The 20,965-nt window shown below is 35.1% G+C and overlaps 1 protein-coding gene across 1 annotated transcript in view; it reads right to left on the bottom strand.

The window, feature by feature from the left end:
- Positions 1-20,965, bottom strand: part of SYT1 (synaptotagmin 1) — a 479,939-nt gene that overhangs the window by 100,000 nt on the left and 358,974 nt on the right. The window contains exons 8-9 of the mRNA XM_039838907.1: positions 20,023-20,190; positions 16,738-16,905 (exon numbers count right to left, since the gene is read on the bottom strand). Of these exons, the coding sequence (XP_039694841.1) occupies positions 16,738-16,905; positions 20,023-20,190 (336 nt within the window). The remainder of the gene's footprint in view (positions 1-16,737; positions 16,906-20,022; positions 20,191-20,965) is intronic.

Genomic DNA, 20,965 nt, shown 5'->3' with positions numbered 1-20,965 from the left:
AATCTCAGAATCTTTTAATAGGAAAGGTGAGGTGCTGAAGATGTCAGCAGTATCTGTGTGAGGATACATGAGTCCTTAATTTTCATAATCTCAGAATATGCTTGAATAATTTATGTCTTAAACTCTGGGAGATTTTAGCTTACCATTTATAAACCTTTGTTTAGCTATGCTAGAACTTGCATTTGGGAAGTGAATCATTTCCATTCTCAGTTCTGAAGTCAAGTGCATATGGTTTTACCTGGAAAGGAGGCATCCTGAAGCATTTCTTAGAGAACATCAGCAGGGCCTGTGTACTGAGAATGGGAGGGGCAGTGGGAAATGGCCAGTCACCACATCAGGGCCAGGAGAGAAACAGTCCACTGCACTCTCCGTGTTATGCTCCCAGCCTCTGCTTTCCACCTTTCATCCTGACACTCGAACTAATGGCTGGGCAAGTGGCTCTGTGCTCCACTTCGAGGTGATGATATGATGTCTCAAGCATTATCCTTCAGTAGAAGTTATACATGATGAGCTGGTTTTTGCTCTTGAGTTACTTAAGTTCTGGCCCAGGGCACTGAATTCATTATGAGCTGAACGTGAAGATCTGAAAGAAGGCGGTATCCTTGCGATTGTGTACTGGATTTTTCCATGATATCATCATGGTGACTTGTATAACACATCCCAGTAAATACTTATCTCAGACTCAAATCAGATGTCCCGAAACATCAGCACTGTCCTAAACCATCCTTGTTAAAATTTAGCTATGTCCCATCTCTTTCCTATCTTCATATTCAGCACTGTCGTATATGGAGTAAAACTCACTGGGATAAATGATTTCCTTTCCTCCACCACACCAAAAGAGAAAGAACAAGAATTCAGAGTTCATGTATGTTATTTAAATAGGCACCTCTCAAATAAAAATAAATAAATAAATAAATAAATAGGCACCTTTCTGATCCTTCACTTCAAGAAAATCCCCAATCCATTTTTTAAAAGGTCACTATAGTCACATGCTACATTTTTTCATAAGTAAATTACCAGGGTCTTTTATATTTCTTTGAACAATTCCTAATTCCCCATGCTAGGAATTTAATGTAAAGTCCCTGCTCTAAAGGGATTTAAAAAATTAATAGTGTTTAACGTGCACTTTAGAATCTAAACGCAAATCATCGATTTAAATGTCTGGTCATTACTTCCTAGTTATATGATTTCAGACAAGTTTCTTAGCCTCCATGCACCTCACATTTCTCATTTGTAAATTTGGCTTAATGATATCTATAACAGTTTGTGAGATTTAATTGAGCTAGTGTATTTATTTTTTTCAGATTCAAATCTATAAATTATTTTTCCTCATAAGAGAATTGATCAGCAACTAATTACAAAATTAGGAAATTTCTGAAGAGGGAACATAACCAGCAGGTGGAAGAGTTTGGGTTTGTGGGGGTCATGGTGAGAATCAAGATCTCCAGAAATTACCTGGTAGAGATGCTGCCAATGCAGGAAACCAGGTCTAGCACCACTGATACGAGGCTTTGAAAGTTATAACTGAAAATCACAGCAGCAATTGCTCATTTAACAAAGGCTACTAGTTATTATGCTAAGATTCAGACCTGATATAAAAAGTGTTTAAATATTTGGCTAAGTTGTCTGTGAAATTGGCTGAAATAATTCACATAAAGATGACATGAAAATCTACAAGCAGGAATGGTACCATTCAAAATATTAAATATTTGGATTTGAAAAAAGGGTAAATTGAGGACCAGATGACATGAATTTAGTAATCATCTGGTTTTGTAAGATGTAGCTCATACTTTTCTCTCCTCTCACGCAAGAGGTAGGGTTTTGAAATGGAAATCTAGGAGGATGGTCATTGCCAAATTTCAAATTGTAGTACTTTATAAGAGAATCATCCATTTGGGGCAGATTTATTCTTTACAAATTATTTTAGTAATGACAAAAAATTGGGCAATTCTGCAGAGCTCAATATCTTCATTCTCTGTAGAGTACTAATAAGGAGTTTCTTCTATTTTTTGAAATATAGGGATTTAGATAACTAAGCATACAAAGACATTTTGTATTGCAAAGAAATTTCTTATGTTCAAGTACACCTAATTTAACAGTATTTGGAGAACATTAAAATGTTTCATTGATTGTTGGTGTTTTGGGTATAATTACAAGGTAGGACATCCTACTCCATATTTATTGTCATGCCTGATATAAGGAAAGGTGATGAGAGGTGGAAGCATTTATTTCTTCCTTCCAGGAACTTACAGTATAATGAATGGAACAAATCGGAGGATGAGGAATAGAGAGCCTTGGAAACAAACATGTGAATCCTATTTGGGACCTTCACAGATATATCTATGTCATGGAAAGACTGACCCAGAAAGCATGGGAGCAGCTAAGAGATTTGGGAATAGGGAAAGATGTCAAATCGACGCAGGCTGTTGCAGCCCTCCCTGTGCTCAGTGTGGTGGCGGCGGCGGCAGCCTTGGAGTTGGGGGAATTGGGAGTAACGGAAACAGACTGCAGGAAGTGGGCAGAGTGTGCGTTCGTTTGCAGACTAAAATACCATTCCTAGCACAGGCGCTGTGTGACCTTTTCCTTAGAGGCACTGTAACGTAATTGGGTGCATCTTTGGAGTCAGACCATAGTCTGAGTTTCAGCATTCCCATAGCTGCAGGCCTTATGCGATTTCCATCTTCTCTGAGTTTCAGATTCTTTATCTATAAATTTGGGATAATAATGATACCTACCCCATAGGTAAATGGGCTCACATACTTAGCACAGTGCCTAGCTCATACAAATACTAAATAGATGTATTTAAATATGGTTAAAGGTAAGTTTATGCTCTATCTGATTTTTCCAGGTAACAGCTTTGAAAATTGTCTACCAAAAAGAAACAAAAGTTGCAGTTTTTTTTTTCTTCTAAAATTAGGCAATTCCACCATGACACTCAGGTTCCATAGCCTTTTCAAACATGGCCTCAATATTAACAAAGTATCAGTATGATAGTACTTGGAAAGTCAATGACCTCAAAAAGAAGCACACCTCTCTCAGATTCTAAATTAAACATTGATGTTGATTTATCAGACAAGCATTTCAAAAACTCTCTGCATTCTCTCTTCATGACTTAGGCTTTTCAAAATTATGTTCTAAAATCAAAACAAAAACTCCAGGCTCTTATTTTAATATTCTAATCTCACTCTATTTTTATTTTTTGACACTGTGGTACAATTCAGAACGGACTATTCCTGACACTGTGCTGGTTCCTGAAAGACATTCCCACTCCCATCCCCTCTTTAAACACTAGCAGAAAGTGAAAATTCTGGAAAGGACCTTTTCAGAATATTGATTAATTTTGTAGAAATGACATCTTAAACTGAAGAGCAGCAGTTGGTTAACTTTCAGTAAACAACCTCTCACTGCATTTCAGAGTGTTTCCAGCTTCGAGAATGAGAAGACTTGATTAGAAGTATTTAAAAAAAATTTCCCTGCTTATGTAATTGTCCCTGGGATCTTCCGCTTCATAAATGCTCATCTCTACTCATTAAATTATCCATAATCCACAAATTGTTCTTGCGTATAACCTAATTATGTTCCACATGAAAAAAAAATACTGATTTAGAAGTTACTTTCAGAAAAAATGTTGAAAGTAGGCGCTCGTTCTGGGATGAAAGCCATCGCCTCTAAGAACATTGCCCTCTAAGCATTTTAAAGGTGTAAGTAGATGGTTTGCCCAAGGCTAGCTTTGCTGTGCTCCAGGTTCTCCTACTGCCTTGAGCTCTGCTGTGTTTTCCAAGCCAGAAGTCTGCCAGCTCCTGGAGCCCAGAGAACACCCGGCGAGCACCCTGACATACATCCCTGACTCACAATCTTGCTGTAGTCCGGCTCGGGGAGGAAATAATTGCACGTTATTAGCAACTTGGAGGACATTTAAAGTGGAGCAAAAAATTAAGCTAAATGGTTTATTTGTCCCCTGAGTTCTTTTTTGGAAAAGATAGAGAGGAGATAATGCTGGCAGGAGATGCCAAGTGCCAGAAGTTGTTTTATCTGAAGTAGACTGATGAGTATTCTTCTAGTGGGTTTCCCAAAAGCTTAGGTTCTATTCCACTTTGCTTATAGGCACTTGAAATCTGGAAAGGGTGAACAGGAGTGGGTAAGACACATATCCTGAAATTATCACTGGACCTACAGTGAGAAGAAAAATACTTCTGAAACTGTTAAATGGTATTGGGAGTAATGAATTTTTCCCTTCCAACTCCCTGCCCCACCCATAAAACAGAGAAAGTGATTTGCTACTCAATGTATCTGTTTATTTCAGGAATTCATTTCGCATCAGACAGACCTGTGTTTCAAACATAACTTCTTAAGGCCATATATTGTAGAACTGCATAGATATGCAATGTCTAGAATAGGTAAATTGACAGAGACAGAAAGTAGATTACCAGTGGCCTGGGGCGAGGGGTAGAAGGAATCGAAAGTGTTTGCAAATGAGCACAAGATTTCTTTTTGAGGTGATGAAAATGTTCTAATATTAGGTTCTGATTGTTGCACAACTCTAAAAATTTACTAAAATTTTGGAAAAAAAAAACCAAGACAAATAGATTTCAAACACACACACACACACACACACATTTTCAACAGCATTTTGCTTAAAAGGAAATAAGGCTCAGAGAGGTTATGGGATTTGAACCCTGAGTTCTGTCCTTATTTGATCCACGCCACACTTTTCTTCTACGAACTAACTACTGTGATGTGCAAGAGTATACAGTTGACTTCTGACAATGTAGGGATTGGGAGAGCCAACCCCCTGTGCAGTTGAAAATTTGTGTTAGAACTTTGGACTCTCCCCCAAATTTACAAATAGCCTGCTATTTTCATGTAACAGCATTATGTGGCTAGGCACTTATACTTAGAGAATAAGGATGTGTATAATGAGGTACCACTTATATGGTACAGTACGATAGAGTATGCTACTAAGGTCAAAGATCAAGGTGATGCTGAGCATCATCAAGGATGAGAATGAGAAGAAAACACTATTGAATCCCATATAGCAAGTATCACAATGCACTCTTATATAGACTATTTGGCTTAAAGTAGCATGATACATACATTTACATATGAACTAGCAAATCCAGATAAAATGAAGACAGTGTCCACAGAAAAGTCATACAACTACATTTATATCAGCTTTATTTATAATAGTTCAAATTGGAACCAATAGAAAAGTCCATCAACAGGAAAATAGATAAATAAGTTGTGGTATATTCATAAAATAGAATACTATTCAATAAGGATAGGCGTGAACTGCTGTATACAACTGCATGAAGGATCTCAAAAACATCGAGTAAAAGAAGCCTGACACAAAATAGCACGATTCTATTTATATGTAGTTAAAGAACAGACAAACTAATTTACGGTGAGAAAAATCAGAACAGATTGTCTCTAGGGGCTGGGGATTAATTGCAAAGAGGCATGTGGGGCTTTTGGGGGATAAGAAATGTTCTGCAACTTGGAGTGGTTATTACTGGTGTATACAGTCATGAAGACTAATTGAACCGTACACTTAATATCTGTGTATTTTATTATATTGAATTTCTACCTCAAAAAAGACATTATGTTGCTAGAATAGGTCCAGAAATAAACAAGTCAATGACTTTGAGAATCTCTGAGAAGCTACCATATAAAGACAGATTGCAAAAGGATTAGCTCAAATATTTAGAATGATGTTTTTATGTCAGAAAAATTAAACCTAAAACTTCTTATCCTAAGGAGGGAGTAGCAGACTAGTAGAAAATGGCTTTGGAATCAGAAAAACTGGTATTTGAATCCTAGTTCTCACTGGCTAGCCACATGGCCTAAGCCTGGGTTCTTCACCTATCAAAAGGAGTACAGCACAATTGCTGGCTCACAGCTCCAGAAAACCTTGGAAGTTGAAAGTGAAAAAAAGGTGTCTTTTGTTATGTTAATGAGGTGAAGTGGACAGCATCTAAGGATGGGGGCTGGTTGCCAGGGGAGCCAACCACGTAATTAGAGGGTTGAAACTTTCAGTCCCACCCCCCTGACCTCTGGAGAGAGGCTGGTCAAATCGATTGCAAATGGCCAGTGATTAGAGAGCGTCCTTGCAATCTCCTATCTGTAGCCAGTTGGTCCGAAGCACAGGTACAAGCTTGGCCTTGTGGCTGGCATCTGATGTGTGTGTCTGTATGTGGGATGGAGGACAGTCTTGTGGGACATAACCCTTAACCTGTGTAATCCGATTCTGTCTCAGGGTATATATTATTAGAATTGAATTGAATTCCTGGACGCCTTGCCGGTATCCGGGGACTATTTGTTGGTGTTTGGGGAAATTCCCTACCCTACGTTGGAGCTGGGTCTGGGACCCCAATTTAAAGAGTCTTAGTTGACTTTATATCAAGAAGCATGGTGGTGAGGAGCATGATCTTGGAGATGAGTGTTCTAGTTTAAAGGGAGACTAGAATATTTTGAGGAAATATTCCTAAATTTTGAAACAGCATTAGGAAAGAATTCCCAGCATACTTTAGTGCTATTTCAAATGGGGTCCCAGATCAACCTAGAATATCATACTTCTATGTTTAGGGGTTCAGTGCCTGAAACTTATTTTTAAAAACAGCTTTATCGAGATGTAATTCATATATCATAAAATTCACCTTCTTAAAGTGTACAATTCAGTGGATTTTAGTATATTTAGAGTTGTGTAACCATCACTACTATCTACTTTCAGGATATTTTCATCACCCCACTAAGAAACCCACACCCATCACTGCTATTCTTCTTTCCTCTCACTCTGCTCCCCGATAACTGCCAAGACTTAGGCAACCATTAATCTGCTTCCTGAGTGGATTTGCCTAATCTGGTTCATCCACGTTGTAGTATGTATTAATACTTCATTCCTTTTTTTTTTTTAAATGGCTGAATAATATTCTATTCATAGAGTATGTTTTGTTTAATTATTCATTAGTTGATAGAAATTTGAGTTCTTTCCACTTTTTGGTAATTATGGAAAATATTGCTCTGAAATTTCTTGTATAATTTTTTTGTGTGTACGTGTGTGTGTGGACACGTGTTCCATTTTTCTTGCATATATACCTAGGAATGAAATTGCTAAGTCATATGATGACTCTAACATTTTGAGTAACTTAACTGTTTTTGAAAGTGGCTACATCATATTACTTTCCCACCAGAAAAGTACGAGGGTCCCAATTTTTCCACATCTTTACCAACACTGGTTATTGTTAGTCTTTTTGATTACAGAAGAGCCTGAACTTTAAGAGTTTTTTCTTTCTTTCTTTTTTTTTTTTTGGTGTGATATCAAGGCATAGAGAAGTACACAGTCATTGGGGCCATGTTGGGTTAGTGCTACCTTCCAGGCATGCTAAGCCTTACCGTGGGTCGGTCTTTGTGATATTTTTTTCACTCCTATAGTCTCTCACACATGGGAACTAAGTTCTCCCTGTCATCAAAACCATGTATGAAAATGACTTCTGAACCCTTAGGCTATCTCAGTTTCCTGACAAAAAGGAGAGTATAAGTCTAGTGGTCAGAGCACTGCTTTTTAACTGACAAGGAAATCAGTGTTTTCAATGACAAAAATAACTAGTATTCATTGCACATTTATTAGGTGCCAAGTATTGTTCTAAGTGCTTTACGTGAATGATTTCATTTAGAGTGTATCACAACTCATAGAGGTGGGTAATATTAATCCTGTTTTACAGAAGGGTTAAGTACCAAACTCAAGGACGTACAAATAATAAGTTAAGTCATGGTCGGATCCACATAGGTTGAGTGCAGGGCCAAGGCATTTGTTTATATACTTGCAGTACTAGCTCTCCATTAAATTATAATTGAATAAGCTTGGTGGGTCTATCTTATTCACTATTGTATTTCTATAAACTATCACAGTCCCTGGTTTATAAAAGGGGCTTAATAAATATATTTTGAATAAATGAATAAAATCAATTTGCAATATTTAAGGACTTCTTGTTCATAATTGAGAAGATCTTTAGCCTTGTTTAAAACAAATAAGTTTGTGTGTATGTGTGCTCCCTCTTTCATCATTTAATTATTTGAGCTCTTGTTTTTCAGCAAGTTCTCATTATCCTTCCTTATTTTGTAGTACAATAGTACAACTCAGTTACTGACATTTCATCTAATTGCCAAGTAACAGATTGTAATGGATTAAAGACTTCACAATACAAACATTTGGCTGGCTCAGAGCGAGGTAGGAGTAAGACAGAAGGTAGAAACATTTAATTTGAAGAATCCACACACAAGGTAATAAAAAAAAATTGTTCCAAAACATATGACAAACTCATCAGAAAAGATCACGTGTAAGAGATTCAAATGTGTGGTTGATGGTGGACACGATGGAACAAGACATTCTCCTGCATCCATCACATTACTTCCCACTCACGAACCCTTGCCACTATTTTAATAATAAGAAACCACATATAGGCAAGATTATTCTTGTCTGTGCATTTTTCTCACTCCCCTTTTGTTTTCTTTGTGTTCCCATTCCCACTTCCACTCCTCACTTTCTGCTCTGCCAATCTATGTTCACGAAATCCATGCTTCCACATCACTTTGCTCTGCTTATTTAAAATTCAACTGAAAACTCCCACTCCTTTTACTCTTCGAATAAAAAGAAAAAACTAACACCTGCACTAGTTCCTATTGAAACAGATTTCCTTGGCACTACATATATCAGAACTTACGTCTCCCAGTGATGACTTTTCCCCTAGTGGCCCATTTGAGACAGAGTGTGTAATGATGCTAATGGTCAAAAACATTTTGGTTAGAGTTGGAATATGTCTCACAAGGACCTCCACCTCATTTACCACAGTAATTAAAACTATTTTATTCAACTCGATCATTAACTCCTAGTCTACACTTGGCCCTAAATCATTGATGGCCATTTTAATAAATTTACCACTTAATGACACAGACAAGCCACTATTGTACATTGTATATTGTACGTTGAGAAATACTTTTGGAGAGAGCGGCCTGAATTTAAAATATTTTGGGGTACCATATAAGCATAAATTACACATACCATTGTACAACTGGAATAATTGGGTATCCTCATGATATGACTCATGATGCATGTTTGTTGAGAAAATTTTCATCTCATTCTAATTTGTCCAACCAATTCATTTGAAAATGTTGAAGCATCTTGGATGTCCCAGGCCCAGTGCTAGGTAGGCACTGAGTATAAGAAGGTAAACAAAATGGATAACATCCTTGCACTCACTGAGTGTTAGTCAACTAAGTGGCAATGTGGCAGAGTAGAGGATAAACAGGTTTGGGAGTTAGAGAGAACTGGATCTAAATCTTTACTCTGTTCTCTCACCTATTTTTCTGGGAGCACTAAGCCAATTACATTTTCTATTTGAAATAGGGATATGAAGAATTAGTTATCCCATAGAACTGCTTCAAGTATTACATGAGATAATGTGAGAAAAGCATTTAGTAGAGTGCTTGACATGGGTTGAGGGGTGGGGAGGGGTGAGGGAGGTGGGGGGTGGGGGTGGTGGAGGTGTCTGACTTTCATATTCCAATGCTTGTCCCTGGGAAGAACAAATTTTACAAGCTGTCTTTAGTGTCCTGAGTCTAGATTTAACAGTCTGATATTTAAGGGACAAACGGTCACCAAACTACTTCATTCTGTCTTATTTCTCAGGGTAGATTATTGCTTAAGCTTTCACTCTACTCCTATCTGGACCCGTCATTGGTGATCTTAGCTCTGTAAGTTTGTCCTTGCTGATCTCTTTTCCTTTAAATTCTAGTAGGCATTCTCAGTTTCTTTTTCCCTATTCAGATTCTACTCAGTATTAAAGACTGGCTCACTTTTTTCAGCTCTTCCATGGAGCCTCTTTGCTCATGCCTTTTCTTCTTGCTTAAAACGTATGACACATGTTAACTTAAATTGGCTTATTTGGCTTATTTTGAAGCACCTTTTGCTATTTTGCATTATGAAGTTTTGCTACTATTATTGACCATTTCCCAGATGTGAATCTTTATCTTCCATTTTACAGTACTAATTTTACAGATATTCAATATGTTTTGAATGAATGGATAAAAAGTTATATTCTATTTAATGAAGTTTTTTTTTAATGGAAAGAAAAATCCCTCTGCCTTCATTAAATTCCTCAGCACTCATGAGTGAATAATAACATGTTTGTGTTAATGAGTATCTAGGGCTTTGTTTCCTGGGCAGGAATTCATGCTCAGTATTTATAAAATATTAAGAAGAAACAAAAGATGCCATAGCTAGTAATACTCCCCTCCATGTTGCATGCATTTACAATATGTTATAATATTGGAAAGGAAAAATATATATGTATTCAACCAGTTGCAAGTTATCAAAGATAAATGATTAACTGTTAAGATTCCCCCCCACCAAAAAAATAGCGCCAAAATTAAGAAAAACTAGTTTGCATAAGTTTTTTTTCTTTCATTTTACATTTAAATTAAATTTACAGCTATATTTTGGCGCTGAAGAGACTGATAAAGACTATTTAAAGAAGATTGTATGATGAAATAGAGTGTGGGCTTCAGAGCTGTATTTTAATTTGAGCTCTGGCATTGATTGTATGAACTTGGACAAAAAAAATTTACCAGGCTTCAGGTCTGTTTCCCCTTCATTGTGTAGGACAGATTTAATAATTCCAATTTAAAAAAATGTTGTGAGAATTATTTTTGTTGGTACACAGTAAACTCTCACTAAATGGTAGCTTTTATTTGTGTTCATAGATAATGTAGAGAAGAGAAGGTAAACTTTCATGAAAATGAATTTTGGAAATAAGGAAGCAGGGCTGGGAACAAAGGCTTTTGGGTGGTTATAGCTGTGAAGGGGAGGGTACTGTGGTAGGTTAGGGTATGACAGTGGGGGAGCAATGGAACGTTTATCAAAGGGCATTTGAAAATTTCTATGGTCTCTCCTCCCGCTTAATTCTTTAGAGTCTATATTACGTTTCTAGGGAATTTGCAGTAAAAAGTAATATCAAATTTTCATTTAGAAGCTCAGTGAAGTAAGAATTTGGTTTCATCCATTTGTGCCTGAAAAGTCTTTTAAACTAGAAAGACAATCATATTATAGTCCTAGAGCGACATTTCAAGTTATTTGTTTTTTCCTGATGTCCTTAGAAACCACATCATGAAACACACAATACTTATTATGCATAACAATACAGTTATAATTGGTGATTGAAATTCTGACCAAACACTCAGAATCAAGTAAATCATAGTTAAAAAAAAAAAAAAATCAAATTCTGTAATAGTGAAAAGGAAAATTGTTACGTTCCAAGTCCCACAAAATGGACATATACACTAAGTACACTAAAATATGTCACGGTCTTAATATATTATAAAACAATTTAATACTACTACATCCTATTTACTGTCTTATAAATCTGAGTAGCCACAGACGGTCTAGGTATGATAAACTTAGATTTTATTCAGATTCTTTGAAATTTTCTTGTAACCAATTCTTATTTCCCTCTGGATACATTTCTGTGGTGCAAGAAGACTTACATCATAGCTCTAAATAAAAATTACATCATAACCTTAATTAAAAGTTAAATTAAGCCCTAAGCTCTCTGTGTATCATGGAAACAGGATGAAAGAAGAGGTACAGAAAAAAAATACCGAATAAGCCTTTACAATTAAAACAAAAGTAAGAGAAAAACTATCATTTTCATGACCATCACCAAAAACAACAACAATAATTTTGCTAAGCATCTATATTGCTTCTATTTTTAAAGAAACAGACTGAAAAAACAAAAAAGGCACTAAACCATTTTCATTGTTTGGTGCTGAGATATTTTGATGACAGGCTTTCAGAATACTTTAGACTTAATATGGAAAATAATACAATTATTAACATAAACTTGAAAAGGAAGTTTGGAAACATCTCTCACCATATGTAGTAACCATCTCTCCCCATTCATTCGAAAATATTTTTGCATGCCTAATGTGTGCTCACCTCTGTGATCAAACTTGGTTTCACAGTGGGAAACAGTAGATATAGCCCCTGCTGGGATAGAGCTTACTGGGGAAGATAGACAATGAACAAGTAAACAGATACAAATAAGATACCTACCTGGAATGCTATGAATCAACATCAGTGTCTTTGTTGCATTTCTCTAGTGTGATAGATTGTGAATGACAAGGAAAGTTCTTATTGGTATCCACGATTAAGGTTCCAGCAGTTAACCTTTTGTAAGGATTTCCATTCAGGGCATTGATTTGTTGTACAAAGATTCTTGCAGGGCATGAGTTACCATCTGACTACTAAATATACTTAGAAATAGCATTAGCTCTTTTATGATTCTTAGACAAAAAAGATGCCATAAGGAATGATAACTTTCACCCATTCTAAAGAAATATCAAGTAATTGACCATTGGAAGCTAAAAAACTTTCTGCCATTTGATTGAATGTGTATTCTCCAAATGCCTTTCTGTGAAGTAAATGTTTTTCTAATTAGGCTTAAAAATGTGAAATTTTCTTGCAAAATTGATTTTCTATTAAGGCACTAAAGTAGCTTCTCTGCCCTTCTGTCTGGATACTAATTAAATTATGTCCCAACTTGTTTTAATTCAGCAATCAATTTTTTTTTTCCATCTGCACTGGATTACAGAATCTCATTAAAAAATCAGTCTTTAATGAATTCTACACAAGGCAGAAGTGATAGATTTTTTCTCTAATGGAGACAAAACAGTACTGGTCAAGTTATGAGACAGACTTCCTCCAAAAAAAAAAAAGTATCTATTTCTTCTTATGCTGTTTTTAGAGATAAGTACCAGAAGGCATGAGGATAAATAAAAAAAATAGGAACAAAATACTAAAATAAGGGTCTAAATACTTTGAGGATGAACTTGACACTGGGGTGCAGGACTGAGACAATTTCGAAAATGATCGTAAATAAAATTTACAAAAAGAAAATGGAGTCATAGCTATAGATTGCAGCTTTCAGAATAATTAGATGAAAATATTGAATAAATTCTAAAAGTGAAGGTTGTTTTCAGGTTTGACTTGTAGGTGGCATAAATATTTTTTGAATGATTAAAAGGCAGAAACTCAAAAATTCAAAATAGACAGCCTGAAGCTATACATATTAGAAGCCTTTCAAAAACGGAAGATGATAAAGGATGATTTTTGAGGCCCTATACTAAAAAAGGGAAAATTAAAAAAACAGTTTTATATGTAACCATATCTCAAAACTCAAAGGATATATGTTTTTGTTTTAAAGAAACAAAAGGAGGAGAAAGGTATAGCCATTTGCAAGGTAAAATTCCAAATTCCATGTTGGGAGGTGGAAGGAGAGAGAATAGTCAATCATGCAACATAACAAAAACGGCAAGTGAACGTAAGCTGGTAAAGTGGCTTTGATTAGGTTAATTAGAGCTATATTATTAAGTCAGAATGGAAACTTCACCAGAGATGTTTTCACCAGGGGCTAGAACTTAACAGAGGGAGCTGTGTGCTTGTTAGGGCTTTTTCTGGCATAGTTTTCTCTTTAACACCCCATGTTCTAAACATATGCTTAGTAAATTTCAGGTAAAGCTCCTTCCTATTTTTTCCAAATTGCTTGCACATTTAATTAATCACTAGAATAACATCACAGTTCTTTCACTTACATAATTGTTTCAGCATCTTATGACTTTTATATTTTCAACTTTTGGCAACAAAACCTTACCCCATTCTATCAAAATCACAAGATTGGAGCTTAGTGCATTGTATTTATCCCTTTTAAATCTAAATCTCTACCTGAACAGATTACTGTGGTTAGTGGTTCAGTTTCCAGATTCCAAAGCTATTTCTTGAATTCTTTTTTTCTGTCACTTTCTTAGCATCTTTAACTCCTATGATATTAAAAATAACATTTAACACTATTAGATGAAAGCAAACTAAAATCAAGAACAGAATTGCTCATGTAATATGGTAAAACAATTTCTTTAAAAATTGTTCATGAGAACTAAAGTCAATCTGACTTCAATTTATTCACACAATAATTTCTACAGTTAACGAACACTAGTACAAAAAGATAGAACACATATCAATGATAGTAAGTAATTCTTCGGTTATAAAACGTAATTGGAATCTTATTTCATTTTTTATGAGAAAGTTTATACCTAAGTCTAGTTGCCCAGAAATATTTTGTAAGCTGGATATCTGTTTTACGAGGTTGCCTATGTGATGATAAAAGGAAATAGTCACTCAACTGAAAAACAAAAATTTCTATGCCCAAGTGGATATCAAGAGGAAAGGCTCTAGAATTTAAAATGTGGTTGTGGAATTATTTTCCATTGAAACTTCCAGAGACATTTAATAAGTACAATAGTGGTGAGAAGAAAAATAAGAAAGTAGATATAGATAAAGGGGAAATGAAAGAATGACTAAGGAGATGAAAAATAAGAGAAAGAGAACATTAAGACTGGTAAATAAGAAAGAAAGTAATCTCTTGCTTATTGGGCACTTATTACATGCTAGGTAGGCTCTATGCTAGGAACTTTATAGTCTAGTCTTTCTAATCCATAAGATAGAGGGTAGATAATGTTAGCCACTTTTTAGATTAAAAATCTGAATTTAGAGAGTTTATGTGACTTATCCAATGTCCCCGAGCTAGTAAATGGATTGATAAGAATTGAAATCAAGGAGTGTTTGGTCTTAAAGTCAGGACTTTTCCAGAAACCAGTCTAGCTGGCAATAAGTAAGGCAAAGATTGGAGTGAGGGAGAAAAATGAGACCACCCTAAACTCCCTGAAAGCAGGAGCAGGGTTTGCCCTTTTCGCTTTTTTAAAAACACTTAATACAGTTCTAGGAATATAGCAGGAACAATAGATATTTGCGTAATGAATATTTTTAACTGAGGTGGGTGACAAAAATCTTAGGGAGATAAGACATGGAAGAAAGAGAAAGAGAAGAGGGCAACTCAGCAAGTGAGAATAAATGTGATTCTTTTGGTCAGTCTACTTAACCTTCTAGGTTCTAGAGTCTAAAGTTGTCAGCTTACTGCCAAACCACAAACTCTGCCCATGTTCAAAGAATTCTTGAAAGAGAAAAATCACTTGATGGCATACATTGTCTTCACTAAAGCAAAAACATTTACCAACTTTTCAGAAACCCAGTGGGGTGCAATCTTGGAATTCCAGACCACTTGGTAGTTAAAGAGTGGAGGTGACTAATATGAGCCATGCAGTCTGGACAGGTGGGCATTGTGAAGCACATGCAGGTCATATTATGCTATTAACCAAAAAGCCAGTCAAAAACTAGTCAATTAATACCAATTTGCTAATAAATATTTGTTATGGTCCCAATTTGCCCTCCCACCTCAGCTGTAAGAAATTCACACAGAGCCAAACATTCCAAAAAATATAAAAATTCAATGAAACAAGCTTACTATTTTGTTAAACAATTAGAAACAATGATTGAATGTTTCTCTTTTTAAATAGATGTTGATTTAATGTTGGTAATAATTTACTCATAGGGAAGGCTACTTATAAAAATCACAAAATTGGAAAATGCAATATTATCCTTGGGTTCTTGAAAATCCACAGTAGGGCTAGGTCTATCTCAATATTCAAGCATCTAATTTTGACTACTCTGTTTGGTTAAGTTATATATATTCCCTCCAAAAAGAAAAGTAGAGCTTAACTCAGATAATTTTGATTCCTCTTATACAATCAAATAATAATTGTAGAGCACTAATAAAATTCAGTTTGAGAATAGCAATCACAAGCCTATTCTAAAACCTCACTTTATTATATTGTTCACAGTAAACCGTAGACTGAGAGGATTCCCTGGTGATGGGCTTACTGAGTTTCTCTGAAGGTTTATGCCAGTCTCTGATCTCCCTGGTGGCCCCAAAGTGTTCATATCTTAAGGAATCCTAGGGATGCTAAATAACACTATTGACAATCCCTTGCGTAATTATAATCTCATGTCAATATGCAAAAAATGGCTGGAAAAGGACTAGTTCTTGGAATTCAGAGAAGCTAAGAGTTGTTTGCTTTTCTGGTATTGGCCTATTGAGACATTCACTCAGAAAAACGCTAATGCCAGGCAGACATAGCATAATCAAATAGAATTGATTATTATGTAGTTTAAATGCACTGAGGATATTGGACTTCCCTTTTTAAATCACAGAAAAATCCTGAGCTAAATTATTAAAACTGGAAAAAAACAATGTTAAGAGTACTATAAAAATGTGAATCATTTAAAAAATGGATTTAATATCAGCCTTTGTGAATTGTATTTGACATTTTACCCATCATGCTCTGATATCTTTAGGAGAAACAATGAACCATTTGTGATATGCAGAAATAATCAAGGAAAAATGGCATTTTATTTCTTTTTAATAGCTACGTAACTTATGTAGAAACAGAATGATTGTGGAAAATACAAAGAATAAGATGATATTTTACTGTCCCTTTAAAGAAGTAAGTGTGTGTGTGGCATTTGGTAAGCTTTTAGGAACAGATATTTTGTGTGTGTGTCCAAGGAATTGTCTATAGACCTAAGTGCATAAATCTTTCTCCTTTCTTTCAAATAACACCCAGAAGGCCTGCATACTTTTTAATGAGATTATGCAATCCCCTGACACTATTTTGCCAGCTGTCAGCAGCTAGAGGCCCACACCGCTTTTTGCAAAGAGCATCTCTCAGTAGATTATTATGTGAGTAGGAACCGGCAAGTACAGTTTGTCATACTAGAAATGCTAATCTTTTTCTTACCTCTTCCTTCTCGGCACTTTGCAGATCACGCCACTCCTCAGTTACGTGACCGAAATCCACTGTGTTCATGGGGACTTTAAATTCTCCAATGATGTCATGCTTGGAGAAACGATCAAAATCATATACAGCCATCACCAGGGTTTTGCCACCCAGTTCCGAGTATGGCACCTAAATGAAACAGATGAGAGTAAAATATCTGGTCACAAAAAATGCTTAAGACATTTTACTTGTTTACAGCATTTAATTTTGATACTTATATTGGATAAACAGAACAGGATAATTGTGCTTTTGGTATTTTCTTAAATTGACTCATTTGACTAACTACTTGAGGTTTAAATTACTTGGCAGGAAATGGAAGCTTCCCTTAGTAATTTTTTACTTTATCGCAAAGTTCTAGAAGCTGTTAGTATTATTAGTAATAGATTCTACTTTTAGTCATGCTGTAAACCTTTGAAGATTAATAAAAGAATAAACCAAGCTGATTTCACTATATGAGTGTTTTTCTTGTAGGGTATTTTGTTATCATTTTCAAGTTATATTGTCAGTGTGTACCTTACTCAGGAGTATGTAACTTGTTTCAAAAGTTAATATTAACTCTTTCAAGCTACTTGGGTGCCATATTTTAATAGAGCAAAGATTTACTAAAAGCTATGCTAGAAGTCTGAAAGAGTTTAAATGAAATTCACAAGATGCCTCATCCACTCCCTAAAATAATTTACTGATTGACGAGAACCGACTCGAAAATTGATGTTTTGAATTTCAGGGATGCATTATAATATAGATCTTGAAGTTCGTTTGCTCTTATGGCACTCTTTAGGATGAGTGGTGGCAAAAGGCCAAGAACTGATGAATTCTCCAGCTGTTCAAATATATCTGGGACAGATGCTATGGGTTGGGAGGTTTATTAGTGCATTTTTAATATTCAAGGAAAGCAGTGCAATGCGTGAGCTACACTTCAGTAACTGGGTAGAAATGCCTAATTAAGAAGTTGTTTAGACTTGTATTGAAGGTTTGATCAGTTTTCATACACTTCCTATTTTATTAGTGTAAGTGATTGTCTTATGCTCCAACAAACATTTCTCAATCAACTCTGTATATTAAGAAGGGAAGAAGGAAGAATATTTGACCATATATGTACAAGAAATCTTAGTTTTTCCAAAGTGTTTATTTTCTATCATTTGTTATCTATTTGGAATCTACAATCAAAAACTAGGCACAATAGTTTTTCCATTCTAGAATGAAAAAAAAATTCCAAAGTGCGGAATTTCAAAGAAAGAAAAAAGAAATTTTAGAGTAGAGATAAACTATTGAAAATCTCATGTGATTTCTGAAATCTCTTTAGATTATTTTCATGATTGTGTTATGATAGCATTCATCAGAAATCTGGACTTGGCATCAACTAGGCCTGGGCTTTCTTGCTTTCCAGCCGAAGGGACTGGAGCAAGTGAATAAATCTCAGCTTTTTCATCTATCATAATACTAGTACTTACATCACAGGTCCGTTTGAGGCTGAAGTAATGTATATAAGACATTTAGCACAGTATGTGCATGCAGTAGGCACTTAATAAATAATATTGTTTGAATGATTAGTAGTTCCTTCAGGTAGGAGTTTGTTTTAGGGAAAAGAAGCAGCATTTGGTTTGAGGGATACAGAGTTGATGTTAAGTGGATTTGAACTAACTTTTAAAGCCAATCCTTTTAAAACTCTATTATATTTCCGTTGTTATATCATATTGCCTATTAGCATTTCAACATGTATAGTCCACAATGTCTACTGGATAAATTCGCCACTTCCCTAGAAACAGTAGCACATTTCTTAAATGCATAAAAATATTGTACTTTTTTGGTTCGATCAACCTTCTGAAATAAAAGGGAACCCGATACAATTTTAAAGGCAGCTTCAAAAGTTTAATAATTATACTTCTTGAAGCCACAGAAATTACTAATAAAATTATTAGCAATGCATTTTAGAAGTAATACACCAGTACCTCAAAACAAAAACAAAGCCCTCACAATGTTATCTCTAATAATTTAAGAATCTGCTTACTAAATTCTGGTTAAAAACAACTGACCTAAATGAAGAGTAATACTTAGTCAAATAAAGTTATCGCGATTATCAATAGCAATATTTTTTAGTTTTATTTTCATTTTTATGTTCTGTGATACATTGACTGTAGTGATTAGGTCTGAATAAACTATTTCCAGACTATTTTTATTGCTACTGTATCACTGTATAGAAAAGTATAGATTTTTAAATAGGATTACTGACAATAGATTAGGGACTTTTTCTTAAAAGTTCAAGTTTCAGAGTGAAAAGAGACACTGATGTTTTACAATATTAGAAACTAGTTTCTAGAAAATAACTCATAGCCTCCATTTCATCCATTTCTTTCATACTAGAATGTTTGCTAACATGAGGCACATGCTTTCTTCAAAGCTGGCTGCTGAACAGGTGATTTTGAATTGGCCTACTGGTATACTCATGCACATTTTATTTTTCAGAAACATATTAAGTAATGCATTAAAAATTTTTTCACACGTTAAAGATATCTACAAAAGAACTATTTTTATGCATGACTTTTAGACAAGAACTACGGAAACATGTGTGTATGCAGAGATGCCAGAGGCCTGCAGAGCATGTATTCCTGTTAAGTTATTAGATGGCCAGAAACCCTCTTTGTTATCGTTTGTCAACTGAGGTGTCTCAACAAGATGAAGAATACCAGGGAAGAGCCTAGAGTAAAGGAAAAATGCTGTAAATACAGAAAAACAATATGTTCACCTTCTTTTTATTAGTAGGTTAAGAAGAAGGGATTTACAATGTTAGATTTGGCCCTGTGCACACAGGTGTTTGTAATCAGAGTAATATCCATTTGTACCTTTTAAATAGTGGAACCTAGCTTTATTCTGTGAACGCAATGGGATTTACATATTTCAGGAACTTTGAAACTTAGAAAATTAATTTTATTATTTCTTTGACTTTATTTTAGAGAGAGGAAAACGCTCAAGCCTATTGGCATACTTGAAGTTGACCTCACTTTTTACATGTGAATATGACAACTTACTCATAATCTAGTCTATATTTTGTTCTGAAATGGCCAAGCTGAATCGTACTTTGGCCAGATCTAAATGCAAGGTAGAATCTTCACTTAATGGAAAATAAAAATTTTAAACAGAATCAGTTATTGTCACTGAACAAGTGATCACATGCATGTCTATATGTCAGGGTGAGATCAGTCTTTTAACTAAAGCAACAGAGGAAAAATTATAAGTATAAAACAATACCTTGAAAGTAAATTGCTCATTGAAAACAGGATTAAGCGTCTTTCGGTGGACTTTTGTCTCAAATTTCTTCTTTTTGTCTGGTAGCAGAAACACTTTCACATAGGGATCAGATGTGCCCCCCATGTCTAAGGCGGGCAGCTCGGCAGCCTGGATGATTCCTACTAGCAGCTGCAATGAACAACAGAATACAGCAAACAGAAACATTGGTGGATATTTTGCAAAAGATTGATTTGTTCATAGTGCTGCATGTTGTGATTTCTCCCTCTTCCTCTTTACTTTTAATAAACATTTCTTCACTTAAGAATCTAAACATAGAAGGGAAATGAAACAAACTATATAGATTTCTGAACCCAATTATGACAGATGCAGGCTCTAGAAAGCCTGGTTTTAAGCACAAAAGAGGATTTTAAAATGTTGCTGATTAGAGCTAAATACGGAATTCATATTTGCAAAAGAGTTGCAATCAAATAACATTCCAGTTGCTAAAAGCCCTTGTGCATTATTTTTTTTCTAGGGCTTGATTTGTAAGTGGAAATAAATTGTTAAACAATCAGAAGTGTGTAATTATAAAGTAGGAAATTTTTATTCTGAACCAAAGCCTCAGACCAGCTAAATAGACATTCCTTAGACATTAGGTGGCATTTTGAGATAAAAATAAAATCTTCAAGTTTTTATTGTATTTGACTTTTACTTGTATGCTGGCTACTCTTCATTTTAACTTACAGTAAAATGTATCATATATTACATTTTGTGTTTAAATAGCATGGAGTCAAAGAAATATAGTTTCAGCTTCATATAAAGGAAGCAAAGATTATATAGATAATGTTTTTAATGGTACGTGTGACTAAGTTTCTGATTCATTTTTCTAATATAGCAGAAATCTCTGCATTCTTTCAAGTCTGTTTTCTTGATACATTCCTATGTCTTGCTATGAATGAGAGCA

This window comes from Pteropus medius, unplaced genomic scaffold, assembly GCF_902729225.1.
Source record: "Pteropus medius unplaced genomic scaffold, Ma_sr-lr_union100, whole genome shotgun sequence".
NCBI classification, from domain to species: Eukaryota; Metazoa; Chordata; class Mammalia; order Chiroptera; family Pteropodidae; genus Pteropus; species Pteropus medius.
This window is presented reverse-complemented; position numbering and strand designations above follow the sequence as displayed.